Source organism: Heterodontus francisci, chromosome 6 (genome assembly GCF_036365525.1).
Source record: "Heterodontus francisci isolate sHetFra1 chromosome 6, sHetFra1.hap1, whole genome shotgun sequence".
NCBI lineage: Eukaryota > Metazoa > Chordata > Chondrichthyes > Heterodontiformes > Heterodontidae > Heterodontus > Heterodontus francisci.
Genome location: NC_090376.1, coordinates 5,788,828 through 5,813,006, shown reverse-complemented (window position 1 = coordinate 5,813,006; position 24,179 = coordinate 5,788,828). Strand labels below are relative to the sequence as shown.

The following is a 24,179-nucleotide window of genomic DNA, read 5'->3' as shown; positions in this document are numbered from 1 at the left end:
CTGGATAAGGCAAAGACTCACTATGATAGTAAAAAGATGCTGAACGTCGAACTGACACAGAAGCTGGAGGCCAGTGGGAAGAGTATCTCTGCCCTGGAACAGCAGCTCAGCACTGCGAAGCAGGAGGGTGCAGACCTGTGCGTGGAGTCTGAGCGTCTGCGCAAGGAGTTGCAGCAAGCGGTGAGGGAGTTGAAGGAGGCCACCCAGAAGAACAAGACCCTCTCTTCACAGGTAGACAATCGGAGCGTTATATAGAAACTTCAATGGAAAGAATAATGAGAACAAAAGAGATTTGCGATCCATGTGCACAGATCACTAAAATGTTATAGTCAGGTACCAAAAATAATCTAAAAGGCTAATGGGATATTAGCCTTTATAACTGGAGGGCTAGAATATAAAAGAGGAAGACTTGCTGCAGCTATACAAAGCCCTGATTAGAACACATCTTGGAGTACTATGTACAGTTCTAGAGGCCACACCTTGGGATATATCAGCCTTGGAAGGAATGCAGCTCAGCTTGACCAGAATGTCACCAGCTCCTCAAGGATTAGATTACGAGGAGAGATTGCATAAACTAGGCTTGTACTTCCTAGAATATAGAAGGTTACAGAGTGATATTGTTGAGGATTTTGAAAAGAATTGATGAGCTACATAGAAACTTTTTCTGCTGGTTTGAGAGTCTAGGTCAAAGGGGTCAGAACCAGGCCATTCAAGAAAGAAGTTAGGAAACATAAAGGGTGGTTGAAATGTGGAACACACTCCCATAAAAAAACACTGGATGCTAGCTCCATTAATAACTTCAAATCTGAGATTGGTAGATTTTTCCTAGCCAAGGGAAGTAGGGATGTGGAGCCAAAGCAGTTCAGATCAGCCATGAATTAATTGAATGTAGAACAGGCTTGAGGTGCAGAGCAGCATCCACCTGTTCCTATGTTACTAGTGGAAACCTGGGTACAGAGAAACCACTTCCTCTGGTGGGGAAGTCCAGAACAAGGGGACATAGTTTCAAAATTATAGCGAGGCCATTGGGGAGTGAAATCAGAATGTTTCACGCAAAGGCTGAGAGAGATCTGGAACAGTCTCCCCAGGCTTTGGATGCTGGGTGTCAATTGAAACTTTCACGAATTGAGATCACTAGATTTATGATGGATAAGGGTTATCGAGGGATTTGAAGCCAAGGAGGGTAAATCGAGTCAAGCTACAGATCAGTCATGGCCTAATTCAATGTCAGGATAAGGCTAGAGGGGCTGAATTACCTTTTTTTAAATATAAAAGCACATCGAGCTCCAAGACAGAGACAGATCTTTGGAATTAGGAAAGACAACTGAGAGCAGTTGATGGTGTGAGGATTCCAGGTGTAACTTTCTCCCTATTTGTGATCGAAATATTTGCCGCTCCTGCGTCTCCGTGATTTTGTAACTGAAACGATTGTTCTTCTCTGTGTGCGCTTGGTCAGGTGGAGTTTGCTGACCGGCAGCTGAGGGAACTCGACAAGTCGCGCCCGACCACTGGCACCATGAGGTCCCGCGCTGACACCCGCAGGAGCTCCTCTCAAGCTGGTGAGACGGAAGCTGATTTCAGTAAGGACAGTATCGAGCTGAGTGACTTGGAGGAGACACCGGGGATGTGGGAGAATACAGGGGGCAGGTAAAAGAAGATTTGCATTTATACGACCCCTTTAGAACATAGAACAGTACAGCACAGTACAGGCCCTTCGGCCTACGATGTTGTGCCAAACCTTTAACTTACTCTAAGATCAAACTAACTACCTACCCTTCATTCTACTATCATCCATGTACCTATCCAAGAGTCGCTTAAATGTCCCTAATGTATCTGCTTCTACTACCACCGCTGGCAGTGCATTCCACGCACCCACCACTCTCTGTGTAAGGAACCTACCTCTGACATCTCCCCGAAACCTTCCTCCAATCACCTTAAAATTATGCCCCCTGGTGATAGCCCTTTCCACCCTGGGAAAAAGTCTCTGGCTATCCACTCTATCTATGCCTCTCATCATCTTGTACCCCTCTATCAAGTCACCTCTCATCCTTCTTCGCTCCAATGAGAAAAGCCCTAGCTCCCTCAATCTTTCTTCGTAGGACATGCCCTCCAGTCCAGGCAGCATTCTGGTAAATCTCCTCTGCACCCTCTCTAAAGCTTCCACATCCTTCCTATAATGAGGCGCCTAGAACTGAACACAATATTCCATGTGTGGTCGAACCAGGGCCTTATGGAGCTGCAGCATAACCTCGTGGCTCTTAAACTCAATCCCCCTGTTAATGAAAGCCAACACACCATACGCCTTCTTAACAACCCTATCAACTTGGGTGGCAACTTTGAGCGATCTATGGACATGGACCCCAAGATCCCTCTGTTCCTCCACACTACCAAGAATCCTGTCTTTAAGCCTGTATTCTGCATTCAAATTCAACCTTCCAAAATGAATCACTTCACACTTTTCCAGGTTGAACTCCATCTGCCACTTCTCAGCCCAGCTCTGCATCCTGTCAATGTCCCGTTGCAACCTACAACAGCCTTCCACACTATTCACAACTCCAGCAACCTTCGTGTCATTGGCAAACTTGCTAACCCAGCCTTCCACTTCCTCATCCAAGTCATTTATAAAAATCACAAAGAGCAGAGGTCCCAGATCAGATCCCTGCGGAACACCACTGGTCACCGAGCTCCGTGCTGAATACTTTCCATCTTCTACCACCCTCTGTCTTCTATGGGCCAGCCAATTCTGTATCCAGACAGCCAACTTCCCCTGTATCCCATGCCTCCTCACTTTCTGAATGAGCCTACCATGGGGAACCTTATCAAACGCCTTGCTAAAATCCATATACACCACATCCACTGCTCTTCCTTCATCAATGTGTTTTGTCACATCTTCAAAGAATTCAATAGGGCTTGTGAGGCATGACCTGCCCCTCACAAAGCCATGCTGACTGTCTCTAATCAAACCATGCTTTTCCAAATAATCATAAATCCTGTCTCTCAGAATCCTCTCCAATAATTAGCCCGCTACCGACGTAAGACTGACTGGTCTATAATTCCCAGGGTTATCCCTATTCCCTTTCTTGAACAAGGGAACAACATTTGCCACCCTCCAATCATCCGGTACTACTCCAGTGGACAGTGAGGACGCAAAGATCATCGCCAAAGGCACGGCAATCTCTTCCCTCACTTCCCGTAATATCTTTGGGTATATCCCGTCTGGCCCCGGGGACTTATCTGTCCTCATAACATTCAAAATTTCCAGCACATCCTCCCTCTTAACCTCAACCTGTTCAAGCATATCAGCCTGTTCCACGCTGTCCTCACAAACGACCAGGTACCTCTGGACATCAAAAAGTATTTTACAGCCAGTTGAATATGTTTTAAAAGTGTAGTCACTGTCGTAATGTAGGAAACGCAGCAGCCAATTTGCGCACAGCAAGCTCCCACAAACAGCAGTGAGGTAAATGACCAAATCAGCTTTTTTTTTATATATAGTGATCTTGGTTGAGGAATAAATATTGGCCAGGAGAGACCAGGGATAACTCCCCTGCTCTTTGTCAAAATAGTATCATGGGATCTTTTACACCAACCTGAGAGGGCAACGGTTTAATGTTTCATTCGAAAGATGGCACCTTCAACAGTGCAGCACTTCCTCAGTGCCACCCTGGAATTATGTGCTGGATTCTCTGGAGTGGGACTTGAACTCCCAACCTTCTGACTCCGAGACGAGAGTGCTACCCACTGAGCCACAGCTTTTAACGAGGAATCTATTCTGAGTATCAGAATAAATGGCCTCGGTGTCTGTCTTTTACTGAAACGAGTTTTAAATATGAAGACGTTTTTTTTTCTCTCCAAGCCTTTTCGTTCTGGATTAAGCTGAGGCCCATGTAGTATTGGGATTCTGTGCTGTCGGTCTGAGTACCACAATCCAAAAGTGGAAGGTGTGAATTGTGTCCATGTGCAAGTTTGCAAACACTGCACTTCAGATGGATTAGCGGGTCAGAACAGGTTTCTCTAACATTGGGGGATTTACAAGAAGCCGAATCCTATACGAACAACTACCTCTAAATGACCCAAAAACTCAGTGATAACGCTGTTGTGAAACATAAGTGTGGGAGGCGATGGCGCAATGGTATTGTCACTGGACTAGTAACCCAGAGACCCAGGGTATTGCTCTGGGGACATGGGTTCAAATCCCACCACAGCAGAAGATGGAATTTGAATTCAATTAATAAATCTGGAATTAAAAAGCTAGTCTAATGATGGCCATTGTTGTAAAAACCCATCTGGTTCACTAATGTCCTTTCGAGAAGGAAATCTGCTGTCCTTACCTGGTCTGGCCGACATGTGACTCCAGATCCACAGCAATGTGGTTGACTCTTACATGCCCTCTGAAATGGCCTAGCAAGCCACTCAGTTGGCAGCTCACTGCCACCATCTCAAGGGCAATTAGGGATGGGCAATAAACCACATCCCATGAATGAATTTTAAAAAACTGTCAGGTGTGAACAGAGCTCCTGCTTGCGCTTGTTCTGGCTCTGTCACTGGCCTGCTTTCTCCCTCAGTCTCGATTTTCTGACCTGTTATTTCCATCCTTTTATCTTTGTCCTAATGAAGCCCAGCACTTTAACTTTATTTTTCTTCACTCTCCAGGAGGGGCAAGGCGGCTCAAAAGACCCCTATTGTGGCTCACAAGGGAGCCGGATCACATGCTACACAGAAACAGCGTGGCAGTCAAGAATCCCTGGAGTCACTGTACTTCACTCCACTGCCCCACCGCGGCCAGTCCAAGCTGGACGCCAGCCTCAGCTCACTGGGGGACCTGAGCCTGGACTCAGCCAAGAAAACCCGCTCTGGGCGGAGACGCACAACTCAAGTCATCAACATCCTCATGACAAAGGTATGGTTATAACCTCTTCTGTTGTGAGAGCGGAGGGTTATTTAAGGGAAGATTTAATTCCAAATCTAATAAAGTTTTTTCTTGCACTGCCCCACTATTGGGACCTCAGCCACTTGCACTATCTTAATGAAGGCTGGATGGACAGTGTCCAGAGGTGCTCTGCCTTTGCTTGGTATCTTAACCACTCCCTCCACCACTGGCGCATCATGGCTGCATCTATAAGATGCACTGCAGCAACTCACCAAGGCTCCTTAGAAAGCACCTTCCAAACTCACGACCTTTACAACCTAGAAGGACAAGGGCAGCAGACGCATGCGAACACCACCACCTGCAAGTTCCCCTCCAAGTGACACGGCATTATGACTTGGAACTATATCACCGTTCCTTCACTGTCACTGGATTAAAATCCTAGAGCTTCCTCCCTAACAGCACTGTGGGTGTACCTACACCCCATGGACTGCAGCGGTTCAAGAAGGCAGCTCACTATCACCTTCTCAAGGTTAATTATGGATGGGCAGTACATGCTGGCCTTGTCAGCAATGCCCATAACCCAAAAATGCATTTTAAAAATAAAAAGCTGGTTCCTTTGCAGCTACTTGAGTACTGTTTTATGTTGCGCAGACTATTAGCAGCTGTCTGCCTAGGTGAGAATTCTCCTCCTTTAAACTTTATACTGCCTGTGTTTCTTTTGTCATCCTCACAGAAGCAAACAGTTGAGTATGAAGAAGCCGGTACCTCTAACTCTTCATTCCTCAGCTTCCAGTCCTCGGCCTCCCACCCGAACCTCTTGGGCCGACGTTCCCGGGGAGGCCGGAGGAACCGGCCCACCTCCACCACCTCACTTCCAACCATTGACCGCTCTCTGTCCCAGGACTCGCTGGATAGCAGCAGCAATGTAGAGGACTTGGGGGCTGCCACCCTGATGAATTTGCCAGGCTACCGACCTTCAACTCGGAGGTCCACCAGGTTGTCTACGTTCGGCACCATCGCCTCAAGTACGTTGGTTTGGGGAGAGGGGGTAAGGAAGGGAGATGCGTGGCTCAATGTGCAACTGAGGAGGGTGAGTGGAGGGAGGCAGCACTGAATTATTGTGTCCACTTCTGGGCACACACTTTAGGAAGGATGTCAATCCCTCGGAGAGGAGATTTACCAGAATGATAGCAGGGATGAGGGACTTCGGTTATGTGGAGAGACTGGAGAAGCTGAGATTGTTCTCCTTAGAGCAAAGAAGGTTAAGGAGAGAATTAATAGAGATGTTCAAAATTGAGGGATTTTGATATAATAAATAAGGAGAAACTGTTTGCAGTGGTAATAGGGTCAGTCACCAGAGGGGACAGATTTAAAGTAACTGGCAAAAGAAGCAAGGAGATGAGAACATTTTTGCACAGTGAGTTGTTACGAACTGCTTGAAAGGCAGCGGAAGTGGATTCAATAACAACTTTCAAGAGGAGAATTGGATAAATACTTGAAAAGGAAGAGCTGGGAAAGTTAAGTTGTGAAGAGGACATGAGACTACAAAGGGATTATAGATGGGTTAAGTGAGTGGGAAAAGATCTGGCAAATGGGGAATAATGTGGGAAAATGTGAAATTGTCCATTTTGGCAGGAAGAATAAAAAAGAAGCATATTATCTATATGGTGAGAGATTGCAAAGCTCTGAGATGCAGAGGTATCTGGTGTACTAGTGCCTGAATCGCAAAAGGTTACTATGCAGGTACAGCAAGTAATTCAGAAAGTTAATAGAATGTTATCATTTATTGTGAGGGGAATTGAATACAAAAGTAGGGAGGTTCAGCTTCAGCTATACAGGGCATTGGTAAGACCACATCTGGAGTACTGTGTACAGTATTGGTCTCCTTATTTAAGGAAGCAGTTCAGAGAAGGTTTATTAGACTAATGCAGCCCAGCCTCTACCAGTCATGGATGAGCTGGACATACAGCCAACCAAATCGGAACTCAGTGATGCCATTGATTCTCTAGCCAGCGGAAAAGCCCCTGGGAAGGACAGCATTACCCCTGAAATAATCAAGAGTGTCAAGCCTGCTATACTCTCAGCACTACATGAACTGCTGTGCCTGTGCTGGGACGAGGGAGCAGTACCCCAGGACCTGCGCGATGCCAACATCATCACCCTCTATAAAAACAAAGGTGACCGCGGTGACTGCAACAACTACCGTGGAATCTCCCTGCTCAGCATAGTGGGGAAAGTCTTTGCTCGAGTCGCTCTGAACAGGCTCCAGAAGCTGGCCGAGCGCGTCTACCCTGAGGCACAGTGTGGCTTTCGTGCAGAGAGATCGACCGTTGACATGCTGTTCTCCCTTCGTCAGATACAGGAGAAATGCCGTGAACAACAGATGCCCCTCTACATTGCTTTCATTGATCTCACCAAAGCCTTTGACCTCGTCAGCAGACGTGGTCTCTTCAGACTACTAGAAAAGATTGGATGTCCACCAAAGCTACTAAGTATCATCACCTCATTCCATGACAATATGAAAGGCACAATTCAACATGGTGGCTCCTCATCAGAGCCCTTTCCTATCCTGAGTGGCGTGAAACAGGGCTGTGTTCTCGCACCCACTCTTCTTGGGATTTTCTTCTCCCTGCTGTTTCACAGGCGTTCAGGTCCTCTGAAGAAGGAATTTTCCTCCACACAAGATCAGGGGGCAGTTGTTCAACCTTGCCCGTCTAAGAGCGAAGTTCAAAGTACGGAAAGTCCTCATCAGGGAACTGCTCTTTGCTGACGATGCTGCTTTAACATCTCACACTGAAGAGTGCCTGCAGAGTCTCATCGACAGGTTTGAGGCTGACTGCAATGAATTTGGCCTAACCATCAGCCTCAAGAAAACGAACATCATTGGGCAGGACGTCAGAAATGCTCCATCCATCAATATTGGCGACCACGCTCTGGAAGTGGTTCAAGAGTTCACCTACCTAGGCTCAACTATCACCAGTAACCTGTCTCTCGATGCAGAAATCAACAAGCGCATGGGTAAGGCTTCCACTGCTATGTCCAGACTGGCCAAGAGAGTGTGGGAAAATGGCGCACTGACACGGAACACAAAAGTCCGAGTGTATCAGGCCTGTGTCCTCAGTACCTTGCTCTATGGCAGCGAGGCCTGGACAACGCATGTCAGCCAAGAGCGACGTCTCAATTCATTCCATCTTCGCTGCCTCCGGAGAATACTTGGCATCAGGTGGCAGGCCCGTATCTCCAACACAGAAGTCCTTGAGGCGGCCAACATCCCCAGCTTGTACACACTACTGAGTCAGCGGAGCTTGAGATGGCTTGGCCGTGTGAGCCGCATGGAAGATGGCAGGATCCCCAAAGACACATTGTACAGCGAGCTCGCCACTGGTATCAGACCCACCGGCCGTCCACGTCTCCGCTTTAAAGACGTCTGCAAACGCGACATGAAATCCTGTGACATTGATCACAAGTTGTGGGAGTCAGTTGCCAGCGTTCGCCAGAGCTGGCGGGCAGCCATAAAGACGGGGCTAAAATGTGACGAGTCGAAGAGACTTAGTAGTTGGCAGGAAAAAAGACAGAGGCGCAAGGGGAGAGCCAACTGTGCAACAGCCCCGACAAACAAATTTCTCTGCAGCACCTGTGGAAGAGCCTGTCACTCTAGAATTGGCCTTTATAGCCACTCCAGGTGCGACTCCACACACCACTGACCACCTCCAGGCGCGTATCCATTGTCTCTCGAGATAAGGAGGCCAAAGAAGACCTGGAATGGGTGGGTTGTCTTATGAGCAAAGGTTGGACAGGCTAGGCTTGTATCATCTGGAATTTAGAAGAGTAAGAAGTGAGTTGATTGAAACATATAAGATTCTGAGGGGCCAAGTGGCCTACTCCTGCTCCTAATTCATATGTAAGGAGAAATTTGCAGAGCTATGGGGAAAGCACAGGGGAGTGGAGTTAATTGGATAATTGTTTCAGAGACAGCACAAGCATGATGGAATGAATAGACTCCTCCATGCTGTATGTGAAAATTTGCATATGGCTGTTCAAGATTTCCATATATGTTTAAATATAGATTTTTTAAATTATTATTCATTTCATGGGATGTGGGTGTAGTTGGTAAGGCCAGCATTTGTTGCCCATCCTAATTACCCTTGAGATTTTATGTCATGATGGGACGCAAGTAAAGAGATGGGGAAGAGAGATATTTGCACTGATACTGTATCTCAAAGCACACGCGGGCACAATTATTTTTAAGTAAATTGCCAAGCTATCTGTTTTATGCACAGTCATATTCTGCAAGCAGCAAGGAGGTCAGTTAATTTGATTTAAGATTTTATTAAGTGAAGGTGGTTCACTCTGTTGAGGCTGGGGGTTCAGTTGGAAGTTTCAAAATTGAAATTGATTGATTTTTGTTGGGAAAGGACATCAGGGAGCGATCTGGAGCAAAGGCAGGTGAATGGAGTTGAAGTACAGATCATCCATAATCCGAATGGCATTAGCAGGCTCCAAGGGCTTCCTCCTGATATGTCCTATAGACAGCTTCTCATGACAGACTTGTCCATCCTCCTCCCAATGGCAACTACCTGTAATTGTTCAGCTCCAGGGGTAATGATTCTTGTATCTACAGCAGGCAGTCTTTATTCAGTGCCTGTCTGCAGTTCTGCCCACCTAAATGTGCTTAATTATCTCCATGTGCCTGACAAAGTCCTTGCTGGGTGTTATGTTACATTTGCTTTTGTCCCAATCGTCTTGATCAGGTTCGAACACTTTGTACCCAGGAAGCTGCCAGGATGAACCCGATCAGCTGGAAGACTGGAATCGGATCGCAGAACTGCAACGACGGAACGGCGTGTGTCCTCCACATCTGAAGACCTCGTATCCCTTGGAATCCAACGTAAGAAAGCTGGTTTACTTGAAAAATCATTTCTCTCTAGCCACCCTATCAAATCATAGAATCAGAAACTTACAGCGCAGAACTAGGCCATTCGGCCCATTGTGTCTGTGCTGGCTGTCTGAAAGAGCAGTCATGCTTTAGTCCCACGTTCCCGTTTTTTGTTCATAACCCTATAAGTTCCTCATCCTCGAGGACCTGTCCAACTCCCTTTTAAAATTATTTATGAATCAGCTTCCACCACCTTTTCAGGTCAAATGTTTGAGATCCTGACAACTCTGAGTGGAAAAACTTCTCATCTCCCTCTAGATCTTTTACCAATAATCTATGACCTCTGGTTATTGAGCACATGCCAGAGGGAATAGTTTTCCCTCTATCTCCTCTATCAGATCCTCTCATCATCCTGAAAAACCTCTATTAGATTATGCTTTAAGCTGATGTTTTATTCTTTCCCCAGATGGTTTTTGGGTTGGGTGGGGTGGGATGGCTTGGTGAGCATCCAGTCGTCATTGATCTTGGCAGGTATCACAGCTGAAGTGGATACTTCACACTTGGCACCAGCAAGAGTGCCAGCAGGTTTCAGGAGGCAGCATGCAGGAGCAAGTGCCCTTGTCGCCCAAAGACAGAGGTCCTGAGACTAGTAGTCGCACCCTGGCCACTGGGAAAGATTATGGAGAGGCGTGGTCACCGGCAGGGTCAATAGCATTAAGATGCAGATCATCTCTGAACTATTTGAATAGTGGAGCAGACTTGAGGGGCTGAATGGTGAGTGTGTTGAAACAGCAGCAACTGGCATAACTCAAATATAAACTTGCAATGATGTGGTGCGAAGTGATGCATTTTGGGAAATTAAACCAGGGCAGGACATATACAGTGAATGGCAGGGCCCTGAAGAGTGTTGTTGAGCAGTGAGACCTTGGAGTGCAAGTACGTAGTTCCCTGAAAGTGGCAACACAGGTAGACAGGGTGGTGAAGAAGGCGTATGGCATGCTTGCCTTCATCGGCGAGGCATTGAGTACAAGAGTTGGGACATCATGTTAAAGTTGTACATAACGTTGGTTAGAGTCATAGAGTCATAGAGAGATAGTTAGAGTCATAGTTAGGCTGCATTTGGAGCACTGTGTGCAGTTCTGGTCACCGCATTACAGGAAAGATGTGATTAAGCTAGAGAGGGTGCAGAAACGATGCACAAGGATGTTGCCTGGTTTGGAGGGCTTGAGTTGTAAAGAGAGATCGGATAGGCTGGGTCTGTTTTCCCTGGAGCGAAGGAGGCTGAGAGAGGACATGATAAAGGTATATAAAGTTATGAGAGGCATAGATAGGATAGATAGCCAGAGTCTGTTTCCCATGGTAGGGGTGACTAAAACTAGAGGGCATAGATTTAAGGTGAGAGGGAGGAGGTTTAAAGGGGATCAAAGGGGTAAATTTTTCACACAAAGAATAGCGGGTATCTGGAATGAGCTGCCAGAGGAGGCGGTGGAGGCAGGAACAGTAGTGACATTTAAGAGGCATCCGGACAGGTACTTGAATGAGCAAGGCATAGAGGGATATGGAATTAATGCAGGCAGGTAGAATTAGTATAGATAGGCATTATGGTCGGCATGGACGCGGTGGGCCGAAGGGCCTGTTTCTATGCTGTATGACTCTATGGTTCGAGTAGAAGGTTCACTCACCACCTTCCCGGAGCAAGTAGGAGTGGGCAGAAAATGCCCATCTTCCCAGCAGCGTCCATATCTGGGTTTTTTTAATTCTGTGAGTGCACTCTCCTCAGATTACTGCTTCATATTTCCAATTCTTGTTCGTTCCCTCTGCTGGTTCAGGATATGGAAACAGAGCATTGGGGATGGTCACTGGTCTATCAGACCTCGCCAAACCCCATCAGACTTTTTACTTTGTACATGGGACGTGGGCGTCACTGGCAAGGCCAGCATTTATTGTCCATCCCTAATTACCCTTGATAAGGCAGTGGTGAGCTTACGCCTTCAGTACAACTGAATGGCTTGCTCGGCTATTTCAGAGGGCAGTTAAGAGTTAACCAGATTGCTGTGGGTCTGGAGTCAGGACAGCAGATTTCCTTCCCTATTAGTGAACCAGATGGGTTTTTATGACAATCATGGCGCCGGTACTGAGACTAGCTTTCAATTCCAGATTTTTATTAATTAATTAAATTTAAATTCCACCAGCTGCCATGGTGGGATTTGAACCCATGTCCCCAGGGCATTAGCCCAGGTCTCTGAATTACTAGTTCAATGACATGACCATTACGCCACTGCCTCCCCTAAAGTCTGGAGTCACATATAGGACATTAATGAAAAAGATGCGTTTTTACAACTGATAAATTTCAGATTTTATTTAATTAACTGAATTTAAATTTGCCAGCTGCCACGGTGACATTTTTAGGAACATTAGTCCATTAACATAACCACTATGCTATCGTACCCTTCCTTATCTTTGAGCACCCTCCCCAGTCCCTGAAGGACACCAGTAAACCCCTCTCACCAATGGGGGAGGTGGCGAGGAGTTTTGCAAAGGCAGCTCAGCAAAACTTGTCGCTCTTATTCTCATGCAAAGGCTCCTGAAAAGAAATTAATAGCTTCTTTTTCTCTTTATTCCTTCCCCTCGCCCCCCCACCCCACCCCCACCAGACTGCTACCAACGAATCACTGATCACTGAGGATGAGCTGAGGCTTGGAGACCCCAAGGAGACCCTCAGACGGGCCACCCTGCTGCCTCAGCAGATAAAGGAAATGAACAGCACCCGCCTGAAGGGCCTGGCCTCGGACTCCCATGATCCCAACTGGAAAGGAGTCACCACTCGCCAGCGCAAGCGACTCTCCGAGGAGTCACACCAGGGATCAGGCACCCCCGAGGTAAGGAGTGTCCGTGGTCAACAGCCCGTTCCCTTTGGTGGGCAGAGGCTCAAGTGGAGGATAAATGTTGGTATAGACTTGTTGGGCTGAATGGCATGTTGCTGTGCTGTAGATTTCTGAAAGGAAAGAAAGATTTCAATTTATACAGCACCTTTCTCAACCTCAGAATGTCCCAAAACTCTTTGCAGCCCATTAAGTACATTATTTTTTTGAACTGCCGTCAGTGTTGTAGGAAACATAACAGCTAATATGTGCACAAGAAAATCCCACAAACAACAATGTGATAATAGTGGCATTAAACCAAGGTCCTTTCTGCCATCTCGGCTGGGTGTAAAAGATCCCATGGCACTATTCCAAAGAGCAAAGGAGTTCTCTCTGGTGTCCCGGGACCAACATCACGAAAACAAATTATCTGGTCATTTAAATAACAGTGGCGCAGTGGTTAGCACTGCAGCCTCACAGCTCCAGGGACCCGGGTTCGATTCTGGGTACTGCCTGTGCGGAGTTTGCAAGTTCTCCCTGTGTCTGCGTGGGTTTCCTCCGGGTGCTCCGGTTTCCTCCCACATGCCAAAGACTTGCAGGTTGATAGGTTAATTGGCCATCATAAATTGCCCCTAGTATAGGTAGGTGGTAGGGAAATATATAGGGACAGGTGGGGATGTGATAGGAATACGGGATTAGTGTAGGATTAGTATAAATGGGTGGTTGATGGTCGGCACAGACTCGGTGGGCCGAAGGGCCTGTTAAAGTGCTGTATCTCTAAACTGAATTTCAGCTTGTGGGATCTTACCGTGTACGAATTGGCTGCCACGTTTTCTCTGCATTACAATAATGACTGCACTTCAAAATTACGTCATTGGCTGTAAAGCAGTTTGGGAAGCCCTGAGGTTGTGAAAGGCGCTATATAAATGCAAGTATTTGTTTCTAACTGAGTGTGCTATTTGGGAAGTGGAGCTTCTGACTGGCCATTCCCAGCCACAAGGATGATGCCAGAACTGAGGAGTTGTATCTACCTGGAAAGGCGGAACAACCTGGGCCTCTTTGCTGTAGACAAGAGAAGAGTGAGAGGTGACCTGATAGAGATCTTGAAAATTATGAAAGGGTTTGATAGGGTAGCCATTTCTGGGGGAGTCCAAAACTCGGGGCTGTAAATATTGGATAGTCACTAATAAAGCCAATAGGAAATTTAAGACAAACTTGTTTACCCAGAAAGTGGTTAGAATGTGGACCTCTATAGCACAGAGAGTAGTTGAGGCGAATAGCAGAGATACATTTAAAGGGCAATCAGATAAATATGAGGGAGAAAGGAATAGAAGGATGTGCTGATGGGGTTAGCTGAAGAGGGGTGGGAGGAAGTTTGTGTGGAGCATAAACACTGGCGTAGTCCAGTTAGAGCGAATGGCCTGTTTCTGTGCTGTACATTGCATGTAAATCCTGTGAGGGGCATGAAATCTGAACATTGATGAAGACTGGGTTTTGAAATTGAGAGTGCCTCGAATGAAGGATGATTGTACACAGCGCAAATCTGACATTGTGCAGTGCCTGGACTGCATTGTAAATTTTTTCACACTTAACATTTTTTCCTTAATTTTCAGGCCAAGAAGCAACTGAGCTGCTTTCCGCGGCCCTTGACCCCAAAGGAGAAGGAAAAACGTGGCCACTCGCTGTTCGACAGTAAGGCCAAGCGCCTGACTCAAAATAAGGCCAAGAACCAGGTATGTTTTTCCATCGCTGCAACAGGCCATTGGATGTTAGATCAGAAGAAAAGATGAACCTGTGTTCAGAAGTACTCTGGTGTCCTGGCCAGGTTTTATGCCTCAACTAAAAAGATTATCTGGTCATTATCTCATTGCTGCTTGTGGGATCTTGCTGTGCGCAAATTGGCTGCTACAGTTCCTATTGAATTTCTGTTACGACCAGGTGAGAGGGGTCTTGGGGTTTCCTCTCAGCCTTTGCCTGGTTTAACCGTAACAGGGTTTAATTTTTTTTAAAACACCATGTTTTAGCTCCCCCTTAGTGAATTCTTGTTCGCTTTCCAATTGTAAGGCAAAGAAATCGATTCAGACAGGTTTTCTTAGATTTTAAACAAGAAAGGTAGAAGTTTATTAATCTTAAACTCTAACCCGGTTACCTACTACGAATATGCGACGCGACCATGTTAGCAGGCATATGTGATAAACACACACGCAGATAGAGACAGAAAAGTTGAAAAGACTAAAGGGGAAAAGTTTGAGGCAATAGATGGGTTTCTATTTTACTATCCTTTGAGTTTGCTGTGAAGTCTTTGGTTGCTGGTTGCTAGACTTGCAATTCGTTGGGGCCCAGTGCATGCTTCAACTTGTTTCGAGGTTGGAGTCTTTTCTCTCTTGAGGTTTATGTGTCTTCCGTGGGTCCGGTGGCTTGGGAAAAAGCAAGAGAGAGAGAGGCTTTTTTCCTCCAGGTTCCAGTTCAAACAGCCTTCTGCCTTTCTCTGTGACACAATTCAAAAAAACCCCCAGGTTGCCCAGCAGGTTAGTCATGTGACTAGCTGGTCTGACCACTTCTGTTTGTGGATTCTGCCATTTTAGCAGTCATCCTGGCATGTGAGTGACCCCACCTTCAATGTCTAGTGATCACAGCCCATTTCGGGTTAAGCGGACCAAGGAATAGTCCTTTGTCTCTCCAAGCACTGTCTGTTAGTATGCAAATGTTTTTTCAGCCAAGTGTCTAGTGATTTTTGTTTTAACAAGTCCTTTCTTCACTCCAGCAACAGTTCAAAATAAATGTTCATATGACAAAATTAATTTGCTGCATTCTTGGCAGGTGGGGGTCTGCATGACACTACATTACAGCAGTGACTGCACTTCAAAAAAAAAAAGTCATTGGCTGTAAAGCGCTTTGGGACATTCCGGGGTTGTGAAAGGCACTGTCATTTTTTTTTTGTGCAATCTGCAAACTTTTTTTTTCACAAAGACGGATAAGCAAGGTGGTAATGAGAAAGTTTGCCCATGTGTTTCTCATGTTATATCATGCGATGTAGTTAACCTGCTGTGCCATTGTGGAAATTTTGTGCTGAGGCCTCCGGCCTGTGACCCCCCTCTTGCCCCATAATACGGTCCTCCGTTATTCAGTGTCAAATTGTCCGCATTGCACTGTGAAGTGTGCAACGATACATGAAGTCATGTCAGGATAAGTGTCATGAATCGATTATGCTGTTATGCCTTTTAATTTGATTTGAAAGCAGGCAGGTCTGTCACAGCAAGTTCAAGGAAGGCTAATATTCCTCCCCAGCTGTTTGATACCCTTTGGCTTGCTAGGGCTGTTCAGAGTAAACCAGATTGGTGTATGTCAAGTCACATTTAGACCCAGTCCAGGTAAGGACAAAAGCTTTCCTTCCTTAAGCTACATTAGTGAAGACAGAAGTCCTTATATACTTCTGCATTATTTTCCCATAGTCTGTTCAAGAGTCTTGTAGATGTTATTTATTAAAGCTGGTCTCGGTAGAGTGTGTCAGAGTGATGATTAGGGGTTGTGGTTTGGGTTCCCTTCCCTCCCCTGGCATTGGGGCGCTCGTTCAGGAACTCAGTGGTGCAAATCTAGTCGTAGAACCATAGAAAAGTTACGGCACAGAAGGAGGCCATTCAGCCCATCGTGTCCGTGCCGGCCGAAAAACTAGCTGGTCAATCTAATCCCACCTTCCAGCACTTGGTCCATAGCCTTGCAGGTTACAGCACTTCAGGTGCAGGTCCAGCTACCTTTTAAAATAATTGAGGGTTTCTGCCTCCACCACCGATCCAGGCAGTGAATTCCAGACACCCACCACCCTCTGGGTGGAAAAGTTTTTCCCCCATGTCCCCTCTAATCCTTCTACCAATCATCTTAAATCTGTGCTCCCTGGTAATTGACCTCTCCGCTAGGGGAAATAGGGGTCCTTCCTGTCTACTCTATCTCGGCCCCCAATAATTTTGTACACCTCAATTAAGACACCCCTCAGCCTCCTCCGTTCTAAGGAAAACAGCCATAGCCTTTCCAATCTTTCCTCATAGCTGCAACTTTTAAGCCCTGGCAACATTCTTGTAAATCTTCTCTGCACTCTCTCCAGAGCAATTATGTCCTTCCTGTAATGTGGTGACCAGAACTGTACGCAATACTCCAGCTGTGGCCGAACCAGTGTTTTATACAGTTCCAACATTACATCCCTGCTTTTGTATTCTATACCTCGGCCAATAAAGGAAAGCATTCCATATGCCTTCTTCACCACTCTTATCTACCTGTCCTGCCACCTTCAGGGACCTGTGGACATGCACTCCAAGGTGTCTCACTTCTTCTACCCCTCTCAATATCCTCCCATTTGTTGTGTATTCCCTCGCTTTATTTGCCCTCCCCAAATGCATTACCCCATACTTTTCTGGATTGAATTCCATTTGCCACTTTTCCGCCCACTCAACCAAACCATTGATATCTTTCTGGAGTCTACAGCTATCCTCTTCACTGTCAACTACACGGCCAATTTTTGTGTCATCAGCAAATTTCCCAATCATGTCTCCTACATTTAAGTCCACATCATTAATATATACCACAAACGGCAAGGGACTCGACTCTGAACCCTTTCCATTCACAAAAACATCCATCGACTACTACCCTCTGTTTCCTGTCCCTGTGCCAATTTTGGATCCAAACTGCCACATTCCCCTGTATCCAATGGGCTTTCATTTTACTGACTAGTCTGCCCTGTAGGACCTTGTCAGATGCCTTACTAAAATCCATGTCGATCACATCCATTGCACCACCGTCATTAATCCTCCTTGTTACGTCCTCAAAAAACTCAATCGAGTTAGTAAGACATGACCTTCCCTTAACAAATCCATGCTGACTATCCCTGATTAATCCGTGCCTTTCTAAGTGGCAGTTTATCCTGTCCCTCAGAATTGATTCTACTAATTTACCCCCCCCCCCCATCGAGGTCAGACTAACCGGCCTATAATTATTTGGCCTATCCGTCACACCCTTTTTAAGCAATGGTACAACGTTTGCAGACCTCCAATCGTCTGGTACCTTGCCTGGATCTAGTGATGATTTGAAGATGATCCTCAGTGCATCTGTTATTTCCTCCCTGGCTTCCTTTAACAACCTGGGATGCAATCCATCCGGCCCTGGCGATTTATCCACTTTCAAGGATGTCAGACCCTCTAGTACATCCTCTCTCATTATGCTTATCTTATCTAATATTTCACACTCCTCTTTTACTACAATGTCTGCACCAACCCTCTCCTTTGTGAAGACAGAGACAAAAAACTCATTAAGAACCCTGCTCACATCTTCTCCATCCACGCATATGTTCCCTTGTACATTTCTGATAGGTCCTACCCTTTCCTTAGTTATCCTCTTGCTCTTAACGTACTGATAAAACATCTTTGGGTTTTCCTAGATTTTACTGCCAGTAATTTTTCATGCCCTCTCTTGGTTTTTCTAATTTCCTGTTTTACTTCACCCCTGTCCTCTAGGCTTTCTAAAGTATTACATTTTTTGTGATCGTTATAAGCTTTCTTTTTCTGCTTTTACTTATCCTGTATGCTTCTAGATAACTAGGGGGCTCTAGATTGGGCAGTACCACCCTTTATCTTTGTGGGGACATGCTTATACTGCCTGTAGAATCTCTCTTTTGAATGCCTCCCACTAGTTTGCCACTGATTTTCCTTCAGGTAGCTGTATCCAGTCCAGTTTCGTCAGGTCACCTCTCCGTTTCATAAAATTTGCCTTTCCCCAATTTCGAACTTCTCTTCCATGGTACATCCCATCTCCTCCACCCGTGCACTGACCTTAAAATCTTGCTTGTGCCACTTGTCAGCGGCAGGTTTCTGAACTCCCCTGACTTTTCCCAGTGGAGCCTGTTGCACAGAGAGAAGCTTCTGTTTACCCCTCCTGTGCCCACCTCCCTTCCCTTCTGTTTACCTGTTTTTTTTCCCTTTCTCCTCCTAGGATGATAGACGGAAATCGATATCTTACACCGTCTTGAACACGCCTCGAAAGCTGGGCAATACCCTGCTGAGGGGCATCAATAAGAGGGCGACTCCAAGGAAGACCCCCCAGAAAACCCCAAAGAAATCGCCCAGGAAGTCTCCCAAGTCAAATTCTAAAAAGGTGAATACCTGATTAAATGGCAGAAATAGAAGTTTAATATGACCTGGGTAATGAGAAAATGTGATGGATTTTTTAATACTACTGTGTGTTTAATGACCATCCCTAGTTTTTTGGAAGTATTATGATTCAACCGCTTGGTGTTGGTCTGGAGTCACATATAGGCCCAGACCAGGTAAGGACAGCAGATTTCATAAGAAATAGGAGCAGGAGTAGGCCATTCAGCCCCTTGAGCTTACTCCGCCATTTAATAAGATCATGGATGATCTGATTGTGGCCTTAACTCCATTTCTGCTTCCCTAAAAGGACGTTACTAAACCGAATGGGGTTTCATAACAATCCAGCAGTTTCACGGTCACTTTAAGTGGTGGCAGCCCACGAATCACCAGATTTATTGAATAGAATTTGTTCTGTTGTGATTTGAACTCTGCTGTGTTGTTTGTCCGGTACCATAACCACTAAGGCACCGTACCCCAAATCTGGCATCATCTAATCACTACTTTTTGAATCATCTCCATTCTAAGCACCCACGATGCACTGAACCAGGGTCCTCGGCCTTTCTCCAATCCACCGCTGTAGGCATTTGGCCTGATGCCCATGTGTCCAGCCTAGTGAGTGTCTGCAAGCTATTCCACCATGAGCGCCATCACAATGAAACACAGTGAAACATGTCAGGGAGGGGGGGGGAAGGGACGCCAGCTGTGCTCGTCCATGTCCTTTACCGCCTTTGGCACCATCCATGCTCACCCACCTCACCTTCTCAGACAATGTTGTCTTCTGCATCACCCTCCCCAACAACTGTTAATTTTTACCCTGTGAAGAAAAGCAGTGAGAAGTTTTTCCCGGTGTTCTGGGGCCAACATTTACCCCTCAGTCAACACCTAAACTCAAGCAATCTGGTCGTTATCACGTCACTGTTTGCTTTGCCCTCTGACCCACACTTGCCCATTTTTTTCCTCTCTGTTTCAGGATGTTGGCAGACGCAAAATCTCCAGGAACGTGAAGATGTGAGTGTTAACAGAAGGGCAATTGACAAAATCCCTGAGCAGGAACCTAACCAGCCCAGGACTGGATGTTTGTGAAGACCCGTTCCTGCCCGGAGAACGATCGGGCAAAGTGCTGGCTTACTCTTTTATTTTTTTAATGAAACAATTTGCCTTAATAGTGGTTAACGAGGTCAGACTGAATACCAGTCAGTGTAGAGTACAGTAGCATCAGGAGGGTACTTCGAGTTAACTGACTCACTGTTACACTCCTGCCTCCTAGTTTGAATGCTTATACTGGTTACTCAAGTATTAGGATCGCGAATGAAACTTTCTATCAAACTATATTTCTTATGTCCTTTTGCAAGTCTTGCCTGTTGTAAATTTTCCAGTTGGTGCTTTTGAAGCAGGTTTCTCCTTCAGTAAAATCCATACAATAGCAGCACTTGTAACCTTTCACCTGCAGAAGGCAGGTTTGTATGCCTAATTTTATGAAGAAGTATATATAAGTTGAGGCCCACATCCTCAGCACGTGGTTGGGGCAGGGGCCAAGTTCACCCAGCCTTGGATAGGCCTTATCTCCCCATTCCCTTACCCATTAACCCCCAGAACACTTCTTGATCCCGTGTTTTAGTGTCTAGATTGGGGGAAGCCAGACGCCTCGCACCCCCACTCTGTCCTCTGGCTGATATCTGACACTGCCATGGTATGGCTTTATCCTGGAGTATTCCTGCGGCTAGTTAGTTTTTAGCTGTCAAGCATTGTGATTATACAGGAGGCAAGGCTTGAGAACACAGACCCGACCTGGTAACCTGTCGGAAAGTGAGAACGAGTGGCTTTTGTTCAGTTGGGAATATCTCAAGCAGTTGTCGCTAATAATTCGACTCCCGCTTCTCTGGTTCTTTCGTCATTTTTTTTCCCTCTATTTTCTGCCCCCTACTTTTATTTTCCGTTGAAATCACGGTGTGTGATATTAGCAAAGAATTACTTCTAATAACTTTGTGCTGTTTTGAAGTAAGTGTTGACCGCAGTTGCTTTCCAACAGCTGCCCCCCTTCCCCAGCTATTTTTCAAAGCAGTGAAACAGGAGTTTCCCTGAGTCCAGGCTGACGTGTTCACAGCTGGTGTCACGCAGTGCGATTTCAGCCCACTCAATCCCCTGTGTGCAGTTCAAGGAGATGAGCAACCATTCGCTCCAGATAGCTTCCTCCCTTTGGGGCACTCCCGACTTTGGCTCTTGCTGCCTTGCCGTGTCCCCTCTGGGCTGCTCATGAACTCGGCCTCAGAAAATGGTGCCAAGTTGGGAGGAGGTGGACGAGAGTGAGCGATCATGAGCTGAGCAGCCTGAGGAGTAGGAAGGGGTTTCAGCTTAGGTTGTCTCACTCGACACGCATCTCGTTGTGTCAGCAGGTAGTCGGACTTTGCTATGCAACATCCTTGACTCAAAGTACGTGTAGTTACGTAGAATGTGCTGAGATCAGACTTCTGATTAGGTGTTGTAGGTGAGAGAAGGAGAGAAAAAGGGGGAAGGCAAACTTACAGGGATCAGATTCAAATTGAATATCAGGGTTGAGGGAGCTGCAGAGAGAGTGAAGGAGCAACATTGCTGCCTTTTGTTTCAGCTTCCTTAAACTAAGACTCAGTAATTCAGTTTACCTCATGTTACTTGATTAGCTACTCAGCTTTTTTTGAATCAAAATATTCATTGTTGATTTTCCAGTGGCCACTGATGCTGGAACTCGCTGATTACAGATCATTCTTCCTGTATTGCCCTCCGCTGCTGGAGGGACCAGCTCTGTAGAACACTAAATTAATCCTGGCAATGTTGCAGATGTCTCCTTTTAGGTCTCCGTTCCAGCCCTGTACAAGTTTGGCTCCTGTATACCCCAGTGCTACGTTATGTAGATGTAGACATTATTAATCAGTGATTGTGTGTTTATTATGATAAGCCTGTTTTAAGCTCTTGTAGGTATTATAAAGTTGAATATTGGATTTTAAAGACACAAAGCTAATTTCAGTCACCCTAGCCACTGGGCACTGTGAGCTGGTAACGAAATCCCAACTGGTTAAGGGCACAAATTTATTTAATTTTTAAGATGCCTGATGCCGGTCTGGGAGACATTTAATTTTTTAAAAAAGAAACTTGAGGATTTGGCTAGACCTGAGCACTGCAGAAGCACTGAGAAAGTGCGTGCATGTGATTGTGTGTGTGTGTGGGTGCATGTGATTGCGTGTGGGTGTGTGCATGTGATTGCGTGTGGGTGTGTGCATGTGATTGCGTGTGGGTGTGTGCATGTGATTGCGTGTGGGTGTGTGCATGTGATTGCGCGTGTGGGTGTGTGCATGTGATTGCGCGTGTGGGTGTGTGCATGTGATTGCGCGTGTGGGTGTGTGCATGTGATTGCGCGTGTGGGTGTGTGCATGTGATTGCGCGTGTGGGTGTGTGCATGTGATTGCGCGTTTGGGTGTGTGCATGTGATTGCGCGTGTGGGTGTGTGCATGTGATTGCGCGTGTGGGTGTGTGCATGTGATTGCGCGTGTGGGTGTGTGCATGTGATTGCGCGTGTGGGTGTGTGCATGTGATTGCGCGTGTGGGTGTGTGCATGTGATTGCGCGTGTGGGTGTGTGCATGTGATTGTGTGTGTGCATGTGGAGTCTTTGTTCCAGGTAAGTCAGATTACTTTGAAGAAATGTTGGAGAGAAACTCAAAGTTTCCGTTAGCTCTATGCGTTTGTATGTGTCTGATGCATGGGTCTGTTTGAGTGTGTACATATGTGCTTGTGTGTACGCCTGAGTGTGTGTTTTTGTACGTTCAGAGGATCTTGAGCACTATGTTGAAAGGTGAGGTGAGCCTTGCAGTGTCTTGAACCTGTTTCGGTGCCACAAAGAATTGCAAAGAGAATCTGCTCTTGTATACGGTTCAATGGGAGTGAGTGACAGTGACTCCCAGAAACCCCGCGCCAGTCCCCATGTGATCCCATGGTCCGCCGGGGTGACGCCCTTTTCAAAATACATTTATAAAACGGGCTTTCCCATTGGTTGACCTCAGTGACCTCGATGTTCACGGCCATCCTGTAAGGAGCTCGGAGCTCTATCCACATCCTGTCTATGAAATGAAAGCAGTGTGGCACAGCATGGCAAGTAGGTGGAGGCGGGAAGGCAGGCGGAAGATGCAGAGAAGGATTACACAGAATGCATCCGCCTTTTCCCTCCTCTTGGCTGTTCGTCAACCTGTTCCAGATGCTTGGAGTATTTTTTTCTCCCTCTTTATATTTCGTTGCTTCCCAGTGCTCTCTTATGTCAGCTCACCAAGCAGAACAAGTAGGAACTATCGAGCACTTGTACCGATTGAGAAACTGTCAGGTCCTGGTGACTCACTGGGTGTTAGTTTGGGGGGGTTGGCTTGGGTAGGTGGTTAGAGGAGTTTCCTGGTGGTCCCATTAACTGGTTGATTTGTCTGCAGACAGTGGGGCATTGACTGACCTTGTAGTGATTTGTCACTGACTCGATATAACTGTCTGAAATGAAGTACGATTTGCTCTCTCTAAAGCAGGCTTTAAAAATATTAATTTTTTATACAAGGTGTTTAGACTGTCTCTTTCTTCTGAGTGCACATTGTAATCTTAAATATTGTCTCCACTTAATAAAATTCATGTACCTGTTACATATTTTCTACTTGTAATTTTTTAATGAAATGTGACACTCCTGCAAAGCGGATTTATCCCAAGGCATTCTGATGAAAGGTCACTGACCTGAAACATTAACTCTGTTTCTCTCCCCACAGATGCTGCCAGACCTGCTGAGTATTTCCAGCATTTCTTGTTTTTAATTTCAGATTTCCAGCATCTGCAGTATTTTGCTTTTATTTTATCCCAAGGCAGACTGGGTGGAGTTAACTCTTAAAAACTATGACGTGAGCTGGAATCTCCTCAGTGCTCAGCTGCTGAGGGAGCAGGAGCTGGTTTAGCTGAGGGGGAAAGAGAAGGCCTTATGTTTCCACAGCACTTTACACAACTTCAAGACGTCCCAAAGCGCTTTACAGAATGAAGTACTTTTGAATTGTAATTGCTGTTGTAAATGTAGGAAACGTGGCAGTCAATTTGAGCATAGCAAGCTCCCACAAACAGCATTATGATTGTGACCAAATCATCTGTTTTTAGTGATGAAACTAGAGGGGTAAATATTGTCCAGGACACCAGGGAGAGCTGCCCCTGCTCTTGATGTAGTGGTCCACCTGAGAGGGCAGATGAAACCTCGGTTCAATGTCTCATTTGAAATACGGCCCCTCCGACAGTGCGGCCCTCCCCCTCCGTACGGCCCCTCCGACAGTGCGGCCCTCCCCCTCCGTACGGCCCCTCCGACAGTGCGGCCCTCCCCCTCCGTACGGCCCCTCCGACAGTGCGGCACTCCCTCCATACTGCATTTGGAGTGTCTGCCTAGATTGTGCTCAGGTTT

At 46.3% G+C, this 24,179-nt stretch overlaps 1 protein-coding gene across 5 annotated transcripts in view; it reads left to right on the top strand.

Moving 5' to 3' along the window:
* numa1 (nuclear mitotic apparatus protein 1) overlaps nucleotides 1–23,388 on the top strand; it is a 94,736-nt gene extending 71,348 nt beyond the window's left edge. For all 5 annotated transcript variants that reach the window (XM_068033023.1, XM_068033024.1, XM_068033025.1 and 2 more), the window contains 9 exons: nucleotides 1–231; nucleotides 1,457–1,647; nucleotides 4,654–4,900; nucleotides 5,604–5,895; nucleotides 9,622–9,758; nucleotides 12,401–12,625; nucleotides 14,221–14,340; nucleotides 18,584–18,745; nucleotides 19,712–23,388. In XM_068033023.1, coding sequence (XP_067889124.1) covers nucleotides 1–231; nucleotides 1,457–1,647; nucleotides 4,654–4,900; nucleotides 5,604–5,895; nucleotides 9,622–9,758; nucleotides 12,401–12,625; nucleotides 14,221–14,340; nucleotides 18,584–18,745; nucleotides 19,712–19,753 — 1,647 coding nt within the window. In that variant the 3' untranslated portion in view covers nucleotides 19,754–23,388. The remainder of the gene's footprint in view (nucleotides 232–1,456; nucleotides 1,648–4,653; nucleotides 4,901–5,603; nucleotides 5,896–9,621; nucleotides 9,759–12,400; nucleotides 12,626–14,220; nucleotides 14,341–18,583; nucleotides 18,746–19,711) is intronic.
* The last annotated feature ends 791 nt before the right edge of the window (nucleotides 23,389–24,179 follow it).